At 54.5% G+C, this 25,251-nt stretch overlaps 1 protein-coding gene and 1 long non-coding RNA gene across 13 annotated transcripts in view; both read right to left on the reverse strand.

Annotated features, from left to right (window-relative positions):
- Nucleotides 1-222: 222 nt before the first annotated feature.
- The window catches only part of MPP2 (MAGUK p55 scaffold protein 2), a 28,357-nt gene continuing 3,328 nt past the window's right edge, over nt 223-25,251 (reverse strand). For 5 of the 12 annotated variants that reach the window (XM_058284334.2, XM_058284333.2, XM_058284329.2 and 2 more), the window contains 12 exons: nt 24,977-25,040; nt 20,122-20,240; nt 8,140-8,292; nt 7,880-8,029; nt 7,312-7,539; nt 6,530-6,661; nt 6,307-6,412; nt 6,146-6,214; nt 5,760-5,921; nt 4,535-4,737; nt 4,039-4,167; nt 223-2,891 (listed from right to left, as the gene is read on the reverse strand). In XM_058284334.2, coding sequence (XP_058140317.1) covers nt 2,715-2,891; nt 4,039-4,167; nt 4,535-4,737; nt 5,760-5,921; nt 6,146-6,214; nt 6,307-6,412; nt 6,530-6,661; nt 7,312-7,539; nt 7,880-8,029; nt 8,140-8,292; nt 20,122-20,240; nt 24,977-25,007 — 1,659 coding nt within the window. In that variant the 5' untranslated portion in view covers nt 25,008-25,040 and the 3' untranslated portion in view covers nt 223-2,714. Of the gene's footprint in view, nt 2,892-4,038; nt 4,168-4,534; nt 4,738-5,759; nt 5,922-6,145; nt 6,215-6,306; nt 6,413-6,529; nt 6,662-7,311; nt 7,540-7,879; nt 8,030-8,139; nt 8,293-20,121; nt 20,241-20,585; nt 20,679-21,684; nt 21,914-24,976; nt 25,041-25,251 lie in introns of those variants that run through there. The other 7 variants (XM_058284339.2, XM_071210695.1, XM_058284337.2 and 4 more) reach the window with 5 other exon arrangements.
- On the reverse strand, nt 18,331-18,641 carry LOC139437169 (uncharacterized). Its single transcript, XR_011646896.1, has 2 exons — nt 18,560-18,641; nt 18,331-18,438 (listed from the first exon to the last, which is right to left on the reverse strand). It is a non-coding gene; the product is annotated as an uncharacterized lncRNA (long non-coding RNA).

The raw sequence follows: 25,251 nt of genomic DNA on the forward strand, positions 1-25,251 counted from the left end.
CATTTAGAAAGAGCCACTTCTGGGGATGGGGAGTGCAGAGGAACAAGACCGGAGAAAGGCGAACAGCACAGAACACAGGACATTGCCCAGCATCCATTCCAGAATCACCTGTGTTGTGCTCCCCAACTTTCAGGGCTCCTTGTACCACCCTCTTCGGAGTCCATCTACCCACCCCCCCAACCCCCCACCCCATCTCCACCCAAAGACAAACAGAGCCCAGAAGCCTTTGCACTGACATTTAATCAAAGGAAAAGAAAGAAAACCAGAGGGAAAGCTTAAGGACTGGATGGCGGGGGTGGGGGGTGAGGTTGGGGAGGTAACAGGGGCTCGGGTTGGGGCTGAGTGTGGGCAAGGGGGGCAGGGTCCTCATTATCCTGAGGCCCCTCAAGGACAGAGTCCACAATGGGAGAGGGAGGACACAGAGCCACGGAGCTAACGGCGTGGGGTTCCAGCTCAGCCCCTGTCCCAGGGAGCTGAGGACTCTGACAGCCTGCCTTCCGTCAGACAGGAGCCCAGACTGGGCGCAGAGTGGGGCAGAGGCAGGGGAGGTAGGAGGCCGCCAGGGGGGGGGTCAGGACTGAAAAGAGGCAGGAGCGGAGGGGCCCAGTCCTCCCCTCGGCAGTGCCTGGAGCGGCGGCACCAGGACAGCATCAACCCAGGGATCTACAGAAAAGAGCCGGGAACCAACTCCCCCCCAGGCGCCCACGCTGCCTGGACACTGCCCAGGGCGACCTGTGCCCAGCCCCACCCCATCGTGACAGTCCTTTGGGAAAGGGGTGGGGGGGTGTCACAGCAGATCCTTCTCTGCCTCTACTCCCAAGTCCTCAGGGTGAGGTGGGGACAGGCAAAGGAAGCCATGGCCTCAGGCTGGTGGGGAAACACCCCATTTTCCTCCCACTCCCAGTCCTGACGGGCTGAGGGGGTGGGCAGTGCAGGGGAGAGCTGCATCAAGGATTATAAGGACTGAGACTAAAGGCAAAGGAAGAGTAAAGAGATGACTGCATAGTATATGCAGAGCTAGGCGAATGAGATGGGAGCAGGCTTGCCCTTTACATCTCATTTGCATATTGTATGCAAATGTGAATGAGATTCCTAATATAATAAATATATTTCTAGCATTTGTAATAAATATTCTGTTTCCTCTCCCCCCCTCCCCTAGGAAATGGGCACACAGTGGTGGCGGGGCCAGCTTTGGCTGACACTGCAGCGAAGACGATGAGACACTCAGAAGAACTGGGAGGCACAGGGGCTGGGGTGAGAGAGGGGTCCCCTGGGAGGACGGGGCTCACCTTGGAAGAAGCGCAGAGAAGGGTGAGGGCTAGGATGACTGGGGAAGGCTAGGGCGGTGTTCTTTTCTGAAAAGGGAAGCTCCTATTTTACAAAACTGCCCTCCCCAACAAGCACTGGGGGCTGGCATTTAGGTAGGGGACAACAGAAGAGGAGGGTTTGAGGAAGACATTTGAGGAGGGCCAAGGCCCTGGAATTGGGGAGAAGGGTCTTATAAGAAATGGGGACTGGTGGGGACCAACAAGGGACCCCAAAGAGTGACCTCCAAAGCAAAACAACCCTTTATTCCCTCTCTCCCAAAACCAGTCCCAACACGCACACACACACACACACGTGCCAAAAAACACAGACCAGGCGGCCACGACTTGTGGAACCACAGGCTGTGCAGCCCACAGTATGAACGGCACCCCCTGGGGTTGAACAACGAGGAGCCTGGCAGGGTGCCAACGCCCTCCCGCAAGCCCTTGCTCCCTGACCCATGCTTGCTGGGTCCTCTCCATAGCCCCTGCGGCCCCCTCTGGGCCAGGAGCCACAGCAGCCCTGAGGCACCCTGAGGCAAGGTGGCACCTGGACTCGGCCAGAGAGAAGACCAAAACGGACAATGGTCATGGGCCTGGGCTCAGACGAGTCCCCACCACGGCCTTGGAGAACTCGGAGGCCTCCGGTGAGTAGCAGCAGGCTCCTGGCCGCATGGGTCAGCCCTCAGACCCGCCCCTCCCAGCCTGAGCCTGCTGGCCCCTGCAGCCTCGCCCCACAGTGAGCAGCACTGACCGGTCAGGGGCACAGTGGAGAAGTCCGTGGAGAGACTTCGGCAGTGAAAAGCTGCAGATGAGGGAGGGACGTGCAGCATCCACTCCTGGGACCCCCGCCCCATTCCGAGGAGCCACAACAACCAGCCCGTGCTGTGGCCCCTCCAGGCACCAGGCTGGCACCACCACCCAGGCCTGCCTGGCTCCCAGTGGGCCATGCACTCCCCTGGCCACCTGGAAACAGCCCAAGGCCTGCTCCTGGGACACAGGGGTGAGAGGTGGAAGGGGCCCAGGAAGAGGTGGGTATGCCAGTCCAGAGGAGAAAAGGTGGCTGAAGAGAGGTGGCAGGGTCAGCTTTTCCCTTCTCTGGGCTGAGCATTATGGAGGTGACTGACACACTCCTGGGCACAGCTTGGTCCTCAGAGAGGGATGTCTGGTGGCCAACGGGCACTGGGGGTGGGCAGCACCTGGGCACAGAGACCCTGTGAACTCCCACCTCCCCGGCAGAGCACGCCTCTGGGCTGGAGCCAGCCTTGACGACCACTGGGCACCATTTCCCAGGAGAGCCAGAGAGCCAGGGTCGGGCTAAGGATCGTGGCTAGGGCCAGGGTGGGGGAAGGGGATGGACTCAGGGTCTGGGTCACAACCCAGAGGGGGTGAGACGCTGGTGACCAGAGGTCAGTACACCCAGCTGACGGGCACCCACTGGGGCTCCGTCCGCAGCTTCTCCATGGCTGCCTGGAGCTCGCGGAAGGTCCTCTCCAGGTTGCTGTTGACCAGGCTGAGGTCAAAGTAGTGCCCGTAGCCCCTCTGGATGCGGCTGCTCTCCTCCACGGTCCGCCTCAGGTCCGCCTCCTGCCCAGGCACAAGGGACCTCCTGCCAGTCAGTGCCCACAACTCACCCAAGCATCGGGGGATCAGCCCCACTCCCAAAAACCACAAGAGCGGGCTTTGTGGCCGCTCTCCTGCCACCATGGACGGATGGCTGGTGAGAGAAAGGGAGGGAAGAAAGACCTTTGCTGTGTGCACGGCACCCCACGCTTTTCAACCCAGGGACCTTCGCCATAGCCCTGCAAGATGGGAATTATTATTCCGCACAGAGCAAACTGAGAGACAAAGAGGCTGGACGGCGTCTGCAGACTCCAAAGCCAGTGCTGATGCCCTCCACAGTCTGGCGGAGCCATGGGACTCCCAGGACAACCCACAAGTGCCCGGGCCACCCCTACCCCAACCAGGATGCAGCTGGCCAGGCAGAGGTGGGGATGGGGAAGGGCACCTGAACCCTGAATTAAGTAAGCCGAGACAGAAGCTCTGGGGCTGGCCCAGCTGCCTCCCAGCGGCTCCAGTCTGCTGTTTGTTGCCAGGGCGGAGGTGCCCAGAGCGCTGGGGGGCGGGCAGCCAGCAAGCAAAGAGGAGCCAGGCTCAGCCAGCCCGGCCGAGAGCTGCAGTACCAGGCGCAGCCAGCGGAGGGACCCTGAGCTCACAGCCCTGCCAACCCTGCAGCCTCTGGGGAGGGCAGCGGGGGAACCAGCCTGGGAGGCCCTGAGGCAGGCAGCACAGGGCCCTGAAGCCTCTCCTCCAGGCACAGTGTCCCTCTGCCCCCGTGCCCCTCCTCCCAGCCTTCCAGCTGCTCGCTTCCTCCCTCCTATTTCCCAGCTGGGAAGAGCCCCAAGCCTGCCTCACCCCACATCTCAGCCCCCCCCCAGCAATTCCACTGGCCCGGAGCCCACAGCACTCCACCTCAGCCCCCGGCTTTTCTACTGGCCCTTGGCAACTCCCGTTGGTTCCAGGCTAGCTGTGTCCCTGACTCTTTAGACTGTGGGCACTTTCCTTCTTCTCTCAAACCTCCATTTCCCCATCCATCAAGTAGGAAGAACAAGTCCCACCTTACTGACAACTTGGGTGGGTGGCTCACACGAGCCTCTCCCCTTCCCTGACCCTGCCCCCTTCCTCTCATCAGCTGGGGCCCCAGGCTACCTCTGGTCCTTCCCGCCCCCCTCACCGTGAGCTGCTTTGTGGACACCCCACTCTCCAGGGCGGCTCGGTTCATGGCCCGCAGGGTCTCAAAGTCAGGGGCCTCGATGAACACCACATAAGGGACAAACTCAGCTGTTCTCAGCACCTTCACTGCCTGCAGGAGAAGAGCGGGGTGCAGAGAGCATATCCCCATCCAGCCCGGGATGTCCGCTAGCTGGAGGTGCCTGGGGGAGAAGCTGGGACTGGATCAGGGGCTACTGGGGGGTTTCGGGACATGAGTCCTGGGGAGGGGGCTGGTAGGGGCTGGTGGGGGGTGGGGCACCTGGAGGAGACTAGGGGAGGGGTGGGGAGCTGGGGGCTGAGAGAGGTTCTGCAGGGAGTGGGTCCGTAGCAGTAGCTGCCGGAGCAAATGAAGGTACTTAGGGAATAAGTGCCCGGGAATAGATGGGGGAGGGCTGGGGGGAGCAGGGTGCCAGGAGAGGACTCTGGGCAGGCTGGGGAGGCGCGGGCTGGGGCAGTACCTGGGGGTTGACATCCAGCACGCACACCTTGCCGGCAGCAACCACACCCCGGATGGAGTCGATACGGGTGCCATACAGGTTGCCCTCGTACTCGCCATGCTCCAGGTAGCGCCCCGCACGGATGTCAGCCTCCATCTCAGCCCGGGACACAAAGCTGTAACCCTGGCCTTCCCGCTCCGAGTCCTTGGGCCGCCGGGAGGTATCTAAGGGGAAAGAGGGACTCTGAATACAGGCAGGCCACATGGCCTCAGACATACATGTGCCACTCGGCCCGGGGCCCCGTGCCTTCCCACACATCCTGCCTCACCGTCACTGGCACACACAAAGCCCCAAGAAGTCCAGGCTGGAAGGATCCTCAAAGATCACCTGGTCCAACCCAGTATACAAAGACAGGAGGATGAGGCCCAGAGAGGGCAGCGTGCAGCCCAAAGCTACACAGCAAGGGCACTCAGGCCTGCTACCTCCAGGAATTCCAAGTTTCCACCACCCCAGATAGTTCTGTTGCAGAAAAGCCCAGTCTTCCATAAGACCACACACAGCCTTGTCTCACTTGGGTCCCCAGGGGGGCACTGACCAGGATTTGGCAAGTAACATAGGAGAAAGGGTGAGGCCAGTCCCGCCCACCTGGGGTGGTGTTTGCTGCCCTTCTCCCACCTCCTGCGCCTGCAGTTCCCTCACCTACCCACAGAGGGCGCACGGCTGCCTCCAACAGCTCTCCCACTCCCAGGATCCAGCTATTCCCTTGGCACCCTGGCACCGTCCCGCCTTTTTAATGCTCCTCTCGGTCTCCCTCGCTAACGAATGCTACACTCTTCTGCCTGTGCCGCTCCTTCTTGCTTTTCAGACGGCAATACTAAGCATGGGTAAGAGTGGGCACTTTCCGTGCACTTCCAGTGGATTAGTCACTCTTCTACAAGACTTTACAGTGTATTAGCTTATTTAATCCTCACACACCTTGGAAGTCAGCAGTGATTTGCAGATGAGGAAACTAAGGCACAAAGCACACAGCAAATTTGTGGCGCAGCAGGCATGTGAACCCACACGGTGTGGCTGAGAATCCCTGCTGGGCTCCCTCCTTCCAACACTAGAGCCTCCTGTCCTTCAGAACCCAGTGAGGCCTGGGCCCCTGGCCAAGGCATGGGGTGCCCCGATCCCACTCAAGGGGCCAGCCCTCCCTAGAGCAGCCCTTGCTCCCTGCCCACCCAGCGGGGCCCAGCGCACTCACAGGGCACCGTGGTGCCGTAGCGATCCGGGTCCCACATGATGAGCTTGTTCTTGAGGCTGCGCCGGCCCACGCCCTGGGCCCCAATCAGCACCAGGGTTTTCCGCCGGAACGGGGGCATGCAGGCCACCTCCTCGTAAATGAGCAGCTCGTGGCGGTCAAACTCTGGACACAGGACCACGGCGCCGCTCAGCGGGCCGCACGGGGCGGGGGCTCTTAGGAAGGCCAGGGGGACAGGGCTGGGTGCAGGGCGGCAGGCAGGGAGCAGGGGGCGCTGGGTGGGGCCTAGGGGCAAGGCTGGCAGCACTGAGCAAGGAGAGCACACTCGCGAGGCACTGGTGGGGGTGATGCCATGTTACAGGAGAACGGGGCAGGGGGCTAACACCCACCTGCATTCTTCGTGGTCAGATACATCATTCGCTTCTTTTTCTTTCCTGAAAGGCTGCCACATAGAGTCCCTGGTCATAGGAAAATGGCGGGTGAGGCCAGGCAGGCTCCAGGTCCCAGATTAGGAGCGTCTGGCAGGGGCAGGGGCAGGGGCACGCCGTACCTGAGGTGGGTGTCAGCTCAAGGTCCCGCTTGACGAAGGCTTTACGTTTCTCCTCCAGCAGCTGGCTGGGGACGAGCCCAGCGCTGCCCCCTTCCACATGGCATGCCTGGAATGGGCACCGGACAAAGATCTGCCTAAGCCTGGAGAACCCCTCCCCATACCCTCGCTCCCCCCAGGACCACACCTGGAGACACTGCAGGGGCACCTGGAGTGGGGGCATCACCTGCCACCAGTTGGCGTCGTCCTGGTTTACGATCTGCAGCAGGTCGCCAGCATTGAAGCGCAGGCCTGCCTCCTTGCAAGGAATGAGGCTGTCCCGGGCGGGTTCATAGTCAAAGTGGCATTTCACAAACACCTGGGTCCAGGGATTAGCGAAGAGTCAAGAAAAGGGGCAGGGGAGGCTGGAGGGGATGGTGCCCTTCCCATCCCAGGCGGGCCACACATCCCACCCTCTGTCCCCTCCCCACAGAGAGAGGCAAGAGGCTCCGGCACTGCCCCTTTGGAGGGGTGATGTCTCCAGGCCCGCCTGGCTGCCTCCCTGGTACCAGCCTCCCTTGGCACCTACAACAAAGGGACTCAGATAGAGGGATGCGGAATCTGGCGGGCCTGGGTCCCCGGCCCCACCCACTGAGAGGTGGGGTCTTGTAGGAGACTGACCCCTAGTCAGTGGGGGGAGGGCTCTGGCAGCAGCCTGTGGAGGGCCCAGAGGAGAGGTGAGCAGAGCAGCCTGCCATCTGCAACCCACTGTCCAGGACACCTGCACACACGCTGCTCACACACATACACTGTGCAATGCAGGCACTCCCTTGTACTCTCAGGTACCCCAGGCCATGGATGTGTGCACATCCCTTGCACACACCCAAGTGCCCCCAAGAATGGCACCCAGCAAATGTGAGGGCACACACATGCATCACACGCAGAGCCGTGGACGTGGCCCTGGCAGCTGGGGGATTCGGCCATCCCTCGGGCCTTGTGCTGGGGAAGGGGCTGGGCAGAGGGGCCCACCTGGCGGGGCAGATGGGGCTCCTGGTAGCTGGGCAGGATCTTGAGGATGACGCTGCCACTGGCGCTGCGCAGGAGCTCCTGTAGTGCGCGGGGGTCACTTCCCACGGGCTGCCCATTCACCTCCTTGATGATGTCGCCCACATGCAGCAGGCCTTGCTGGGCCACCATGCCCCCATGTAGGATGCGTGCGATCACCAGCTCACCACCCTCCACACGGAACGTCACGCCCTGTGGGGTGGTAGAGGGCGAGTATGAAGAGGCCAGCGCTGCAGCTTTTCCAGGACCCACCAAGTTGGACTGAATCTTCAAACAGGGTTTCTAACCCTTATTCCTGGCCCTCCCCAGGTTTCTTCCATCCTCTTTCCCAAATTCTTCACTTACAGGAGGTACTGAGGGGGAGGCCAGTGAACAGAATGCAGGGCCCTGGGCTCGGGGTCAGCAGGCACCCTTCCCTGGACTGAGCTGCCCCCTGGTTAGTCTTCAGCCCTCTCAGGACGGGATTCAGCGCCCTGGCTACTTGCAACCCCTCCCCCTGCCAGGCCCCCCCGGGCTGTGCCGGCCCCCTCACCAGATGCTCTCCAGCCGTCTTGCGGATGCCCACCATGCGCACAGCATCAGGAGGCACCGGCTGGTTGCTGAACGTGGGGTCCAAGCCAGGGCTGGGGGGTGGCGTCTCATAGGTCTTTGAGGCCACAGAGTCGTGCGTCTCCAGAAGTGACTGGGGGTAGGAAGAGAGAGAAGGATGGAGTCATGCCCTGCAGTCCCTTCCCGCCCCAGCTCCAAGTCCCCGCAGGCCCCAGCTGCTGCCCCACCCCTGGCCCCCCAAACCTGGAAGTGGGGCTCCTGGAGGATGTGGGCCAGCTCGGCAGCCGTGCTGCTCTGCTCGGCCAGCTGCGCCAGGTCCCGCAGGATCTCCTGCACCAGCTCCAGGTTGTTGTCCCGCACCGCCTCCAGCTTTGTCTCCTCCAGCCGCTCATGGGCCTGGGGCCGAGGCAGAACAGGTAAGGCCTCCAGCTCCCCGCCGGAGCCCCAGGATACCAAACAGCAGCCCCTGCGAGCTCCCGGGCATCTCAGCAGCCCCTGGCACCATAACAGCCCCCAGCCCAGGATCCTAGCTGTAGATCCTGCCACAGCATCGCCCACTGGCGCCCCACTTCAGGTCCTCATCCATACACAAGCACACCCACGCCATGCACACCTGGCTTTCTCTTCCTCCCCCAAAGTGATGAGGAGGACACCCTTTAGGGAAGGGAGAATCCAAAGGACAGCCCTTAATTCCCACAGAGCATTGTCAAAAATGAACAAACTGTCCCCGGCCCCCAGGACCCTGTAAACATTTGAGCTCAAAGACAGCTTCTTCCACCAGACATCATGGTTGGGTGAGGCTTTAGAGATCCTGTAGCTCAGGATAAAGAAGCCAGGGAGGTGGAATAACTTGCCTAAGGTCAGAGTGACTTGAACTTGGGTCTCCAGGCCCTTGGCCTGGTGCTCTGTGCTGCGTCTCCTGTAAGGGACAGGACAAAAATCATGGCTCGGTGCCAGGAGAGGGCCTGTACTGTCTCCTGCTCTACCGACTCTGGGCTCCCGTGATAAGGGAAACGGACGCCTTTGAAAGCGACCAGCCCAGCCTAACGTGGGCACATACATTAGCTGGGCTAGGAAGAAAGAAGCCCCACTTCAGGGATATATAGGAATATGTCTTTCTCTGAATTATTTGAAAAAGTTGCAAACACAAATCACTTTGCCTCTAAGTACTTCAATGTGTTTCTCCTAAGTACTAAGGCATTCTGCTACATAAACCACTATACCATTATCACAGCCAAGAAATTTAACATTGATATAATGTCACATCCATATTCAAATGCTCCCAGTTTCCCCAAAATATCCTTTATAATTTTTGGTGGATTTTTCTCTGTCCCAAATGCAATCAAGGATCATCTGTTGCATTTGGTTGCCAATCTTTTTATTCTCCTTTAATCTAGTACAGACCCTAGCAACTTTTGGTCTTTCAGGACATTTTTAAAGGGTCCAGGCCAGTAGTTTGTAGAATGTCACACAACGTGGGTTTATCTGATAGTTTCCTCCTGACTAGACTCAGGTTAATCATTTTGGCAAGAATTCTACCTGTGTGATCTTGTGTCTTTGCTACTGCATTACAAAAGGCACAAATCCAAGGGGTGATACTTTGAGACCACATGAGTCTCCAGTTCCCCAACAACTTTTCACCAAAATATTTAGCATCTTTTTATGATCCTTGCCTGAACAATTATTACATGCGGGTTGCAAAATCATGGTTATCTAATTCCATCATTCCATCTACATTGATTAGCTGGCCTTCCACTATAAGGAAGCTTTCTCTTTCTTCCCCCAATCTCTTTCTCCCTTACTCTCTCAGTATCATTATGAGTTTTTAAATTCAATTTGTGGGAAGTGGATGTGACTCAACAGATAGAGCGTCTGCCTACCATATAGGAGGTCCAAGGGTTCGATACCCAGGGCCTCCTGACTCGTGTGGTAAGCTGGCCCATGCACAGTGCTGCTGTGCGCAAGGAATGCTGGCCCATGCAGGGATGCCCCCGCATAAGGGTGACCCTGTGCAAGGAGTGGCCCCTGCGCAAATAGAACCGCCCTGTGCGAAACTGCAGCCCACCCAGGAATGATGACACACACACGGGGAGCCGACGCAGCAAGATGATGCAACGAAAAGAGACACAGATCCCCAGTGGCACCTGATGAGAATATAAGCGGACACAGAAGAACACACAGCAAATGGACACAGAGAGCAGACAATGGGGGGGGGAAGGAGAAATGAATAAATCTTTTTAAAAAAATGTTTAATTTGTTATATCTATACTCCTTGATACCTTGAGTCTTTGCTTATTTGTTTTGTTCAGTTTGGTCTAGTGTGTTTGTTTCTTACTTAAAAGCATGTACTGGAAATCACCCAATGCCACTTCATGGAGATTTTCTCTCCTATTTTTTTTTAATTCCTGAATTTAACTCCATTGCATGACTAAAACACCACAATTTATTCAACCAGCTTTCTCTGGAAGAGTATTTTGCTATTGCAAATGTAGGCGCATCGAACAGCTCCGGCATAAGTTGTTCTGTATTTGTGGAGCTTTTCTGTGTAAATACCTAGAAGTCTAGCTGGGTTGAGTAGTAAAAGCACAGGTGTTTTTATCAGATACTGACAAATTTCCCTCCAGGGGGCTTGCGCCCTTTTGTCTTCCCACTAATATCAGAGAGACTTTATTGGAAGCCCCCCACCTGCTTAGGAACAGAGAAAATACCTCTCAGTAGGTAAAAATCTGCATTTTGCATATTTTGAGTGAAGCTGAGCATCTTCTTATATGTTGAAGGTCCTTCTGTAAATCTTCTCCTGTGAACTATCTATTCATGTTTTCTGCCAAGCTTTCTATCAGGTTTGGTCCTTTCTTTTTCCCAATTTTTAAAAGTTCTTTATATATTAGGAAGATTAGCCCTTTGTGATGTCTCTTACAAATATTTTCTTCCAGCTAGTCCTTTGTCTTTTGTTTCTGCTATGGTGTTGTCCACCATGCAAAAGTTTTTCTCATCTTTTCTTCTATGTCATCTGAATTTTGAGGCATGGCCTTAAAAAAAAAAGCTTTCCCCACACACAGACACAGGATTTCTTCTGATGCATGTACATTTCTGTTTTTGGTTTGTTTTTTTTTCTAACATCTAGATCTCTGATTCACTTGGCATCTATTCTGATGGGTGGTGTGAGGTATGGATTTAATCCACTTTGATTGCATTCCAAATGGCTATTCAGATATCCCAATACCATTTATTAAAAATCAATAAGAAGGGAGGCAGCTGTGGCTCAATCAATTGGGCTCCCGTCTACCATATGGGAGGCCCTGGGTTCACGTCCCAGGGCCTCCTTGTGAAGGCAGGCTCGCCCGCATGCTACGGAGCGCCACCCGGCCCACAAGCACCGCAGAGGACCAACTCAGCAAGGTGATGCAACAAAAAGGCAGACAAGCAAAAACGCAGAAAAGCACGCAGTGAATGGACACAGAGAGCAGACAAGTAAGCCACAAAGAGGGGGGGAATAAATAAAAAATAAAATACAGACATGAAAGAATGCACAGCGAATAGACACAGAAAGCAGACAGCAAGCAAAAAGCCGCAAAGGGGGCGGGGAGGATAAAAAAATATGTATACCAAAAAAAACACCAAAACTCCTCCTAAGGATACCATAAGGATTTGGAGACAGGCATCCACTGCCTAGTACAGCAGGTGCTCAGTAACGCCTAGCTCCTTTCTGCCTTTTCTTCCTCAGCAAGCGAGGGGAACAGCAGTCCACCTGGGGAGGCCCCACGGGCCCCACAGTCACCTAAACCTTCCTCCGCCAGGTGGACAGCATTTCAAACTGCGTCCCACAGCCGGGCAGAGTGTACCTGCTGGAGGAAACAGACCACTGAAGAGGCAAAGCAGCAGCGCTCAGAGACCTGTTAGGTGCTGATGGTCCTCAAAGCCTGGAGGACAAGGGCGTGCCCTGGAAGGACTGTCCTTTCACCGAGCCCGACGTGAGCCTCAGTCATTTAGCTCAGCACAGCCCGCGGCGCCCCTGAGTGCAGGACAGGGCTTCCCTGGCTCTCTTCACCCTGTGCCTCGGCTAATGCTAGGAGCCCTGGGCCCCCAGGAACTGTTTCAAGAATCCACAAAGGCACTCAGGCACACAAGGATCTCACCTGGGCGACCCTAGCTGGAGATCCTTCAGGTAAACCACAGCCAACTCTAGCCCAGGTGACATCAGCCTAGAGGGGTTGCTCACTTTGGCTTTACACCTTCTACTCTACTGAAGGCTGAAGGTCAGGTTTCTGAAGGAGGCCTCTCCTGATCCTGGGAGAATCCAGGGCACTTCCCAGACTTAATGACCCAAAGGCTGATCCCCTCCTCCTGTGGCCTCTCTTGGCATCCTGCCAACAGATATGAAAGCGCCACTGTCAAATCTCAACCCCATGGCCCAAAGGAAACTTTAAACATTTAATTATTCAAATACAAAAACATAAAACCTGCTGATCTAAACAGCTGATAGACCAGTGCTGAGAATGTCAACGGTTGTCACAATTTGCAACACCTTTTTGGGGGACTTCAGCATCACTGAATTGTATTAACCAAAATCTCTTACTTGTGATAGGTTGAAATCATGGGTTGGTACATGGCTTCCTTTTAATTAGTTGCTATTAAATTGGACATTTTAAATAATATAATAAGGATCTGAGAACCCACTACCCAAACCAAAACCAAGGATCTTGACAATATCCTACGTACATCCAACCGCCTGCCCCACCCATTCACCTACCCACCCACCTCTCCCACTCATGGAAACCACCATCTACATTCCATGTTCCATCATTCCCTGGCTTCCTATTTTATTGTATGTACCCTACATATTCCTAAAATGAATATGTATTTTGGTACTTTTGTAAAAAGGATAGCATGCTATAAATAATCCTTGGGACTTGATTTCTTTTCCCATTTAATCTGATTAAGTGAAAAATCATTTCACTTACTATTTTTTTACTTACTATTATTTTGTTAAAAGCCATTCTTACTTTTCATGTTTTTTTTTTCCTCTTCCCTTCCCCTCCATTGTCTGTTCTCTCTGTCCATTCGCTGTGTGTTCTTCTATGTCCACTTGCATTATTCGGCAGCACTGGGAAACTGCGTCTCTTTTTTGTTGTGTCATCTTGCTGTATTAGCTCTCCATGTGTGTGACGCCACTCCTGGGCAGGCTGCACTTTTTTCACTCGGGGAGGCTCTCCTTGCAGGGCGCAATCCTTGCACGTGGGGTGTCCCTAGGCAGGGGCGCCCCTGTGTGGCATGGCACTCCTTGCGTGTGGCAGCACTGAGCATGGGCCAGCTCCACATAGGTCAGGAGGCCCTGAGGATCGAACCCGGGACCCTCCATATGGTAGACAGATGCTCTATCAGTTGAGCCAAGTCTGCTTCCCCTTATTTTTCATGTTAATAAGTGAAAATTATTTCACCTTAGTTCTCTTAATATTATTTTCATTTAATATTATTTTCCTGTGATTTCATTCTCATTTTGCCAGGTCATGGGGTTCACTCATTTTGACTGCTGTATTATATTCCATTGTGTGAATCTGCTCTGTTTTATTCACCTCCTTTCCCCTTGGAAGACTCATCTGGGTTGTTTCAAGTTTCTGCCATTGTTACCTGTACTGCTATTGAACATTCTAGCCCATGGCACACACAGTTTCCCCCAGGAGCAAAGTTGCCAGGCCAGGGGGCATGGGCGTGTTCCAAGGAAAAGCCCTGCACTTTTAAAACATCTAAATAAATGTAACAATGACCCTGTGAGATTAGTAAATTTTAAGTCCATTTTATCAATAAGGAGTCAGAAGCTCAAAGGGGTAAAATGAATTCCTTAACAGCACACAGTCTGTAAGTGTACACCAGGAACTCCAGTCACAGGTCCCCCACTCTTTTAGCTCCTCCACAGCTGTCGTGCCACTATCTGGGCACTGATTTTTAAAAAGCATGTTCTTAGTACACACACACACTGCAGTATTAGAAGCACCAGGCCCCAGAATCAGGAGAGAGACACTGAATTTCTGTGGTAGCAATTTGTTTAATTCTTCTCTGAAAATCATCCACAGCAAAGCACGGGCCCACACCTATTGAGGATCAGAACTAGTTAGTTAATAGTAGAGTTAACTAGACAGCAAGTTAACAGTAGAGCTAGCACTCAACCCAGATCTGCCAGGTCCCCATCCAGACCTGTAGGTAGACTGCAAATGCATAAATATCACACAAACATTTTTCGAAAAGCCTCTCCCTCTTCCTGCCCCACTCCAACCCCTCTGATCTTGGCAGAAAAAGGGAATCCTCATTTGAAGCCCCTGCTCATAATTAAATTGTTCGAACACTGACAGAGGGGAGCGAATGTAGCTCAAGTGGTTGAGCACCTGCTTCCCATGTTCAAAGTCCTGAGTTTCAATCCCCAGTATGTCCTAAAAAAAAAAAATTGACAAGTCCCAAAGAGCAGTGTGCTGGAAAGTAAAGGGCAGGCCTTGCCTGGTATGGTGAATGAAAGAGAAAGAGAGAGGGCCAGGTCACAAATGCCTCCCATTCCTGTACACACAGCCCAATTCAATGTAACTGTGCCAATCCTCCCATCAAAAGGTAGAGTCTCTCCACTCTTCAAGCGGGGTTTGACCACATGACTTGCTTGGGCCAAGGGGACACTAGCAAATGTGATGCAAGCAGGGGCTGGGAAAGTGCTTCTGCACTGGGGCTGACCCTCTTTTGCTGCTGAGACCTTGTAAAGAAGCCTGTAAAGAACCTTCTAGAGGATTTTTTTTTTTTTAAGATTTATTTATTTATTTAATTTCCCCCCCTCCCCTGGTTGTCTGTTCTTGGTGTCTATTTGCTGCGTCTTGTTTCTTTGTCCGCTTCTGTTGTCGTCAGCGGCACGGGAAGTGTGGGCGGCGCCATTCCTGGGCAGGCTGCACTTTCTTTTTCACGCTGGGCGGCTTTCCTCACGGGCGCACTCCTTGCGTGTGGGGCTCCCGCACGCGGGGGACACCCTTGCGTGGCACGGCACTCCTTGTGCGCATCAGCACTGCGCATGGCCAGCTCCACACGGGTCAAGGAGGCCCGGGGTTTGAACCGCGGACCTCCCATATGGTAGACGGACGCCCTAACCACTGGGCCAAAGTCCATTTCCCCCTTCTAGAGGATTAGAGACCACAGCGAGAGGCCCGGCCATCCCAGATGCTGCAGCTATCCCAGCTAAGACTCCAGACATGTGATGGAGGCCATCCAAGACCAGCCAGCCCCAGGTGAGTAAGTCCAGACCCGAAAAACCAGGCAATCAGCTCACCGAAAAAAAGATAAATCAATCACTGTGGTTTTAAGCTACTGCATTGTGGTGTGGCTTGTTATGCGGCAGAAGCTAACTGATACACTGGGTTCCCCACCACTGGAGCCTCTGCTTGACAGAGCCCATTAGTCACCTCCTTGAACCTTCATTCTTTCAGGGCTGTCTGCTTTGCCAGGTATCCGACCCCAGCCTCAACACAGCACTGGAGTCCTCCCTGTGAACTCTAGTCTAACCGCCAAGATGATATGACATCAACTCTTTATGGCTTAAAAAACACCTCCACCTATTGCCACCACAACTCTGAGAGACAGGCATTATTACCCCCACTTCTTGGAAGAAGTAACCGAAGCTCGGAGAGATTAACAGACTATTGGCTCGGGTTTGAAACAGAAAACTCCTGAGTCCAGCTGGCCGTCAATAAATCATTTTTCCTTCTCAAAAAAAAAAAAAAAAACAGACTATAAATCCTATCAGCCAGCCAACAAGTCCTCTGACTGCAAACCCCATGTTCTTTCTTTCCCATCTTATGTGGCTTAGTTCACATGCTGCCCTCACAGGCTTCCCAGCAGACAGACGACCTCACCAGTAAGAGTTCGCTAAATTTCTGATTGTCACCTGCTATGGATTCCTCACCTTGGCTGGCCCTGCCGGCTGTTGAACACCTGCTGCCCAAGCCATGTCAGCTTCCCCAGATGCTACCCACCTGCCGTCTGCAGCCAACTCCCTGGAGTTGATCTGACTCTAATTCTCTGGGTTTGTTCCCTCAGGCCCTGCCCCTCCCTGGTCCCAGCTCCACCCAGCCTGGCCCCTCCCACCCCACCTGCCACATCCTCAGAGAGTCAAGCCCAACTCCACAAAGGTGAGGGAAGGTTAACAGCCGCCACCTGCGGCTCCAACTTGACGCAATTCCTGCAGATTTCTGGGCCACTTTGCCAGAAGAACCAAGTTTTGAAGCTGGATCTTTGATCAAAATGCTTCATCTGTCTATTAGGTTAGAAATTAAAATTGGTGAGAAGTAGGAAGAAGCAGGATCCTTTGGTCAAAGCAAGTCATATGGTCAATCCAGAATGAAGACTATACCTTCTGACGGGAAGAGTGGCAGAGTTACACTGAAAGGATCATATGTTTGGGGATGGGAGGTATTTGTGGCCATTTTTCTTTGTAGTCTACCACACCATCTTTATTGAGCTCAGACAGATCTTTATGAAGAATTATTTCCTGGTTGTTTCACAACCAGATGGAGGGAAGAAGTCACTGGATTCCCTCAGGCTACCAGGTTCTGACTAGAGGGTATGAGGCCATAAACCAGAGAAGCCATACAGCTCTAGATAAGTGGGGGGGACCCTCCCTGTAGTGCATTTAAAGCACACATACACATTCCTAAACACAATAGCTAGCTGTACTAAACTACTCCTGCTACATATCAGCAACTTCAAAGAAACGGGTATGATCTTGCAAATCTCGACTTGGCTCTGTGCTTTCCTTGTTCTTGCCTCTATAAACCCCGTAACCCCCTGGATGGCGTGGAGCACTACACATCCTGTGGCCACCCAGGACCAGCTTCCCGGTTTGTAAATTCCCTGATAAACTGCAACGATTTTCCTAATATGGAGTGGCCTGCTTCGTTTTTCAACCTTAAATGCCCATTGAAATTTGGTGGAACCTATTCTGTAGGTTCTTGGCCAGACAGGGGGTTTCAGAGTTGAGGAAGAGTGCACACTGTCTTCTAATGTGCTCTGTGTATCCAAAGCCACACCAGGGATTTCTTAGGAGGAAAGTCTGACCAGGTTATCCCCAAGAACATTTCTGAAGAAGGGACTTTATTTACAGTCTGATACAGCACATTAGTAACTTCTCAATTAGGCTCTACTGTAAGGCCCCAGGCCCAGGACAAAGCTGTGCCCCTGAGAGGAAGATATGAGGCAGACTTGGGATCCATCAGAAGAACAAACTATCTGGCATGTCACTGTCATAGGTCAGCCCTGGGCTGGTAAAGGGGGAGCATGCAATAGAGAATGGATGAACGGATGAATGGAAGAATGAATGAATGATGGAGCCAGCCAGCCAGCAATCCCATCCTCGAAGAGCTAGTCAAGCCAGTTGGACAGGCACCAGAGAGGAATGTCATGCTTTGAAGGGGGCTGGCTAGGGGACCTTCTACTCTGAGATTCCTCCAGTCTGAAAGCCCCCTTTATTTTACTGGCTGTCTCACTGTAGACGCACCAGCTAAAGCTTGGAGGCGATGTGGTCTAATAAACCCAATTCTGAAATCAGCTTTGTAAGGGTACCAAGGCTGAATCACTTCTGGTAGCAAGACAACTCATACCACGGAGAAAATATCTGAACCAATTACATCCCACCAGGCCACTTTCCCACCACTTTACACATACTATCCCCTCTGCTGGGACACTTTTTTGACTTTTTGCCCAGATAAGTCAGCTCACCCCTCAGATCTCAGTTCATCAATCATGGCAAGCAAGATGATGTAACAAAAAAAGAGACGCGGTTTCCTGGTGCCACCGAAGGTGCAAGCGGGCACAGAAGAACACACAGCAAGTTGACACAGAGTGCAGACAACAGGGGGAAGGGAAGAGAAATAAATAAAAATAAATCTTAAAAAAAAAATTAGGTGGAGAGGTGAACTATATTCATGGAAGACTCACTGTTGAAAGACAAATCTTCCTAAATTTATCTTTAAAGTCAATGCCATTTCAACCAAATTCACCAGGTGGTCTTTTAAAATGTGACAAATTATATGGGACAGTAAGGAGCCAAGAATACCTAGAACGATTTTGAAGAAGAAGGAAAAGGAGAATGAAGAGAAAAGACTTGCCTTCCAAATATCAAAACTTACTATACAGAGCAGATGTGGCTCAAGCAATTGGGTGCCTGCCTCCCACATGGGAGGTCCTGGGTTCAGTTCTCAGTGCCTCCTAAAGAAGACGCGCAGACAGGCGAGGGAACCATTGCTAGGGCAGGGGGGATTAAAAAAAAAAACTTATCATAAAGCTATCATAATTATGGGAAATAGGGAGTTACTGGTTAATGGGCTTGGTTTCTGTTTGGGGTGATGAAAACATTTGGTGATATAGGATGGTGAATGTAGCACAACACTGTAAATGTAATTAATGCCAAAATTAAAAACAACATATATAAGAGTATATTCTTTTCTGCTAAGCACATATGTAGACAAGATACTCAAACATTCAGGGAAATGATGTCATCAGCTTCAAGTCAGTGGTCACCTATGGGAGGGAAAGCAGTGGAAATGAGGAGGGGGAGGCTTTAGATGTATCTGTACTTTTCACATCTTAAAAAGAAAGAGGAAGAGCAAATATGGCACATACCAGCGTACTGGAAACGTACCCAGAGGTCTGTTATTTTCTACACTCTTTTGTACTCATTCGTTCAACATCTGTTCGGTGAGCACCTCCTGTGTGCCAGGCCCCGTCCTAGGTTCCGGGGCTGGAACAGACAGACATTCCTGTCCTCGTGGAGCTGACATTCTCCATGTTGGAAACTAGCACAGTTCTTTGTTTTTACTTTTAATAAATAAATCTTTGATCGCCCAATGAAAAGCAACCTGTCTTTCCCCAGTCTCCTCCAATCTGCTCAGTCTTCTCTTCCCCAGAAACTCCCACTAGAAACTCTCTCAGCCTTTTCATTGTCCAAGGCTAACATCTTCCCCGTCTCACAAATGGTAATGTGACCGGGTGCGTCGGGGGACATAGTGTCCCGTGCACCAGCACTCTCCCTCCACTGCCACCACCCTGTGACTGGGCTCCCCACCCCGGCTCCATGGACAACCTTAGACATGCACTGCCTGGCTGCACCAACCTTGAACAACAACCTTGGAGGCCCACCGCCCACCACCTGGCTACACCACCCTCTCCCTCCCTGCTGTGCCTTTACCAACTTCCTTGTCACCACACCCCATTCACCTCTCTTCCTCAACACCCCCTCCCACCTTTGCTCTCTCAAGTGAAGGCGGCATCAGCCTCACCCAGGGCAGACTTCCAGGTGCCTTGTTACTCTCCTGCTGCCTCCACACCCGAACACGGACTGACATCCAAAGCATTTCTTTCATCCTGCTGTGCCTTTACAGGGCTCCAGTTCAGGCCTCAGAAGCCAGGACTCCCACTACACAGCCCCCAACTGTCTCCAACTCCAGGTGCGACCCTCCAGCCATCCTCCATGTAGCCACCAAAGGGATGCTCCTGCAACACCCACCTGCCACTGTTACCTCCTGCTCCATGCCCACCGAGACCTGGTGAACCTCACAGAGCTCTGCCCAGGGCCTGCCACGATCTGCTGACATCACCACAGCTCCCCGTCTTGTACCTGGAACTCCAGCCTCACACGAAGGCTTCTGGTTCCATGCATACCCCTGGCTCCCTCTCACCTTTGCGTTTCTGCTCAAGCTCTTCCTGTGGCCTGGAAGGTCCTCCCCTCCTCATTTGTCAGGACTCAGCTCAAGGGGCCCTTCCTCCAGCAAGCCTTCCTGCCCACCCCAGCTGGGGAGACACCTGTCATTTATGCTCCCCAAATGTCTAGTGTGTCTGGCTCTATCACTGCCATTACCAAATTGTTTTGTAATTTTCTCTTTTGGTGAGTCTCTCCCCCACCTGATGTGCAGCTGGTGACTTTAAAAGAGGTCTGGCAAAAAGGCCCAAAGGCAGAGGGATGAGGACAACCAACTCTGGAGATTGCAACACACAGCCACGTTCACCCCACCACAAGCAGATGCCACCAAAGTCATCCACATGGGCATGGCCACACACTCACCAGCCAGGAGCGAGGCAGCCCCCGACATGCAGTCCCTCAAATGCATCACCTGGGCGTGGATGTTCATGCCGTGCCCCATTCCCAGGGCACCCTGCAGCTAACACCCACCACCCACTGTCCCTCTCCAGGCACAGCCCTTGTACCTTGGCCAGGGATCTTACTATCGGACTTTCCATAATGCCTCGAAGGAAGATCAGGTCCAGCTCCGCGGCCCCTGTGGCATTGGGGAGGGACCCCAGGTTGTCCAGGACTTGCTGCATGGCTGGGGAGAAGGAACGGGCAATTAGACACACAGGTGCCAGCTGAGCACAGCGGGCAGGTGACATACACACACCACATGCCCTGCCCCCTCTCCCCCAGAAGACAGACCCTCCCGAGCAGCACTCCCTCTCTGCCAACCACAGGCACTTCAGGCCTCTTTCTGAGGCAGGAGCACTAAGGGGCAGTTTCATTTGGCTTCTTTCCGAACTAGGTAACGCCAGCCTGGGCAGGCACAGGGAGGCTCTGGGCAGCAGGAATGGGATAGGAGGGGAGGAAGGGAAGCAAGTGTCAGGTGCCAGACAACACTCAACCTCTGGGTGGGCTGCAGCCCCAGGACTCAGCCCACCTGCACCTGGTGGGGCTTAGGGATGGGAGAGCCAGTGCTTGGAAGAAGCATCTCTGAGAGCAGGTCCAGAGTCTAGCATGTAGCTGTGTCTTTCTGCAATGGAGCAGGCGCAGAGTCAAAAGCATCCAGTCCCAGCTGCACCACTAACTCAGTGTGACTGCACAAGTCACTGCCCTCACAGGCCTCAGTCTTTCCCTCCTGTAAAATGGGTGGGCTGGACTAGATGGTGCTTCCAGGTCTTCAGCTTTAACAGACAATGATCTATAATCATAGATAAATTAACATGAATAATTGGAAGCCAATGCTGAAAATCAGAATATTGGCAGGAGCTGGGGAAACAGCCACCCAGGAGCCTGGGGTGACTGTGGGTACCCAAGGGCAGAGGTCAGACCAAGTCAGTGCAGGGATCAGAAAACCCTCTTCCTGGGCTATAACCAGGTCATGAGAACCCCTGAAGCTGGGCCACAGCAGCAGCCACCCACTGGCAGAGGTGGGGGCTCCAGGCTGTGACAGTTTCCAGGGGAAAGAAAGGAGAAGCAGAGCATACCAGCTGGGGGCAGAGATGGGCAGGGGGTATCATTACCACGCCACCCTGCCACCCACGCATGCATCTGCATAACAACACCCAAGCTGTGCAGAAGGGGGGGCAGGGGACGACACAGGGGAAAGTGTACAGAAACTGGAGCTGGCAGAGATGGCTGGGGACTCCTGGACTTTCACTCACTTTCCCGGCCTCCTCCCCACCTTCTTAAAAAACAGCATTCAGGTCTGCCCCCCAACACCCCTCTCACCCAGGCCTGGGGCTGGGCATCGGTCAGGGACCAGCAAAGGCCTTAGTGGGCTCTGCAAGAAGCCAGAGCAGGGCCCTGCCCACTCTGCTCCCCCTCACACACAGACTGCCTCGCCTCCCGGGTGCCCGAGCCAGTGAAGTCGGTGCCCTCTGCCCAGGTCAGTTCTCTGGCAGGCCATGCCCCCAGGCCCCTCCGTCTCCGAGAGCCCTCAGCTAGGGCAGGCTTTCCAGATGCCCCGAAGCCCCGCTGAGGAGGGAAGGCTAAGGGGCCGCCTTCCCCCCAGCCTCCCGGTCCCGCCTTTTCCCTACCTTCCCTCCGGAGCTCCGCTTCCTCAGAGGAGCCCAGAGATAGACCCTCCAGGGAGGCCACGCTGCCCAGGCTGCCCGCCATGGCTTCCCCCACCCCTGGCCCCGGGGCTCGTGGAGGAGCCTCGGCTGCAGCCTTCCCTGCCCGAGGTGGGCAGAGTTGGAGGAGGAGGCACTCGGGGGCGCCCTCCGCAGGATTAGCCAATAGCAAGGCTCAGCCGCCCTGACCGCCTCGCTGATTGGTCAAAGGCCAGCTAGGCGCCAGCGGGTGGGGAGGGGGCGGTGAAGCGGTGGGAGGGAGGCGGTAGGGAAGAGTGAGTCCCTGTCCCCTGGTTGGCCCGATTCCCCACGTTTTAGTAGCAGTGGGGGTGGGGAAGGGGAGGCTGAGAGGAGGTGGAGGCAGGGAAGAATAATCATCACGCTCCTCCCGGACTGAGGAGCTCCCCGGTGCCCCAGACACCCTTCCCTCCTCTCAGTCCAGAGGCAAGAAGCCGGAGCTGGGGGAAAGACTTGGCCCCATGTTGTTCCTGCCCCCCCTTCTGAATTCCCACGTCCAATATACCCCCATGCCCCGGCCTCCCCCTGCCCCCCGCCCCGTGCTCCCTCCCCGGGCCCTTTTTCCTTTACCAGGACCCCCTCAACAGTCTGAGCACCAAAGGTAGCTTCCAAGAAAGACTCTCAGTACTCCACCAGGAGAAGTGGCACCCCTGCGGCATGGGGCAAATGCCTTACACCCCCAAATCCCTTCCCCTACTGGACAGCAGGGTAGTGGCACTACTGTGGGCAGGGAAGCGTGTCTCAAGCCCCTCTGGTCCCACATCTCAGCAGCAGTTTCTTCCCAGCTCCCAGCTCCCATTAGCGCCTTCCCTTGGGGAAGGATTGATGCCCCGTGGGTAAATTAGGCATCCTGGAACTGGGGAGGTTAAGCTGAAGTTGCTTCCCCTAGCAGGGGTAGAGGTGGGCAGGAGGGCAGCAGCCACCCTAGCCTAGTGCCCCCATTTCCTCTGAGCCCGGGAACCTATGAGGCCACCACCAGGACACTGTGGTTGCCACTAGCCAGCCATTCCCAGAGGAGTGGCACCAGGTCTCAAGGCACCTCTGGTTGCCATAGCAGCGGGCGGGATTACACACCAGGACATTAACCCGGAGACTTGAGAGAGATTTAAAGGGACAGCCCCACCTAAAAGAAGCCCCACATCCCAGCCTAGATTCAAATAAAGGAGGGAGTCTGGTGACGGGGCGGGAGAGGGGGTAAAGATCTCTAAACTCTCAGCTCCTACCATCACCCACAGATCTCCCTACCCATCCCCCAACCCTCACCTTACTCGAAGTAGAACTGGGGTCCTTCTGCAGTAGGAATCTGCCTACTCTATTTTCCTACCTCCGAAACGACAATGACCAAATTGATCCTTGAGGAAGGGTGGGAGAAGGGACTTGCTATCTTTACCAAGGGGGTGGGCTCTTCGAGGAAGGAAAAGGGAGAGTGTGAACCTGACCACCAAGGCAGGGGCACAGCTGTCTCTCCATCGGTCTTGTGGAAAGTGAAATGACCACTCAGTCACCAGGGCCAAAGCCCACCATTAGATTTTTGAGGCAGGGAGCCAATTCAGCCCAGGGGCGTGGGGCTGTGGGGCAGCCTAAGGGAAGAGGGGCACTTGGTGGTCCCTCCTGGGGATCCAGGAAGCCAAAAGCAGCCCATGGCACAACACCCAGGGGCCCCGGGAGTCCTTTGAGGAAGCAGGCCCAGCGCCCACACCCCTGGCTCCAAGCCCTGCCCTGCCCCCTCGGCCCTGCCCCGTCAGGGGCCTGCTGCAAGGAAGCGGAGCTGCTGGGCCTGTTCCCCCCCCACTCCCCTCCTGGGCGCTATTGATGGGCTTACTGGGCAGCCCCGACTGAGGAGCCTGTAATTCACAGGCTCAGGGATGGACTTAATTAACCCCTAAGCAGCTTAGAGTGGGGCTTAGGCTGGATCAGGGGTAGAGCCCAGGGGGCTGGGTGGGCTGGACAGACAGTAAAAGCTCTCAGCATCCCCCAAGGTGGAGAAGCTGGGGGACACTCCATGGAGAAGAGGCCTTTCCTGGGTGACAAGGGCATCACTGTCATAGGAGCCCTCACTTTTCTGGTTCAGTTTTTCAGAGAGGAGGAACAGGGGAGTTATTCTAACCGAAGTGGGGCATCTCGCAGGGGCAGCAGCAGGGCTGAGGGCAAGGGGAGGGGCCGTAGGGAGGCAGGTATTGAAGAGGGGTGTGGAGGGAGTGGGGGTGGAATCAGATAGATCAGAGCAAAACCATAGCAGGTTGCAGCTGGCAGGACCCGCAATGAGCCTCTAGCACAGGGAACTGAACCTCTGTGGGTCCCTGAACCCCTAAAAGTGGAATGCAGATTTTTCTCCCAGGAGAGCCCACTGCCATCATCAGATTCTCAAAGAGATCCAGGAAGAATAAAAGTTAAGAACTCTGACCTTGTGCCATCACCCCATCTTAGAGACAGGGAAACCCAGGTCCTAAAAGGCCACAGGGTTAATGACATAAGGAAAATTCAGCGACATGAGAGCTGAACATTCCCAATAGATACCGTGTTTTCATTTCCTCTCTCTTACAGCCTTGAGTCTCACATCAACCTGTCAACATTAGTGTCGCCTTTTACAGAGGAGGCCGAGCAGGCTCAGAGGTTAAGCAGCTTGCTCCTGGGCCTCCTCACTAGTCTAGGTGGCCGTCTCCCCAGCCCTAAACTGTCCTTCAGAAGTAAGTGCAGGAGGCTTCCGGACCTGCACTCCTCCCCCTCCGCATGCAGCTTCCGGTGCCCCTGCACCCCCCCTCCACCCGCCGCTTCTGGCTTTGTCTCCCACCTCCATGCCAGTGGACACCACACCATGGTCTTCTCAGGCCCAGACTGTGCTGCCGTACTACCTGTACCCCCAAACCATTCTCCAAGGCCCAGCTCCTGGGTCACTTCTTGGGGGCCACTTCTCTGACCAGGCTGACCCCATGCCAGTGCCCACCACCCATAGTGTGGATCACCTCAGGGCAGGCATCCTGGCATCCCCTTGCCCTCCTTGGAGTGAGTTGTGCTGGGTCTCCAGCCCTACCTGGGGCAGATACGGGTCTTATTCCCACTCCTCTGTGCCGCAGCACCGGGCCTCATACAGGGGAGACGGCTGTAGGGACTGCCTGAATGATTGGGTGGGGGCTGTTCATTTCTGCAGGGCAGCTGTGGGAGTGCTGTTGCCCACCCCAAGCCCTTGCCTGGCATCCTCTGAATCATGTAATAAGCTGGCCTCCTCACCCCTTCTTACCAGACTCAGAGTTGGTGGCAGCGACCGGCATGGTGAGGTCAGCAAGGGCTTTGAAATGTCTCTCCTGTAGAGAGGGGAGAGAGGAAGTGAGAAAGGATAAGAGCAAAACAGAGGGGAAGGAAATAGGAAGAGCCTCTCAGGATGCCCCCTGCCTATCAGGGTAAGAGGAAAAGAAACAGCCCAGAGACCGGGGTTAGGGGGCAGTGGATAACAACTATCATCCCATCAGTCCTAGGAGGCAGGGAGGGCAGATATTATAAGCCCATTTCACAAAG

This window comes from Dasypus novemcinctus, chromosome 21, assembly GCF_030445035.2.
Source record: "Dasypus novemcinctus isolate mDasNov1 chromosome 21, mDasNov1.1.hap2, whole genome shotgun sequence".
Lineage (NCBI taxonomy): Eukaryota > Metazoa > Chordata > Mammalia > Cingulata > Dasypodidae > Dasypus > Dasypus novemcinctus.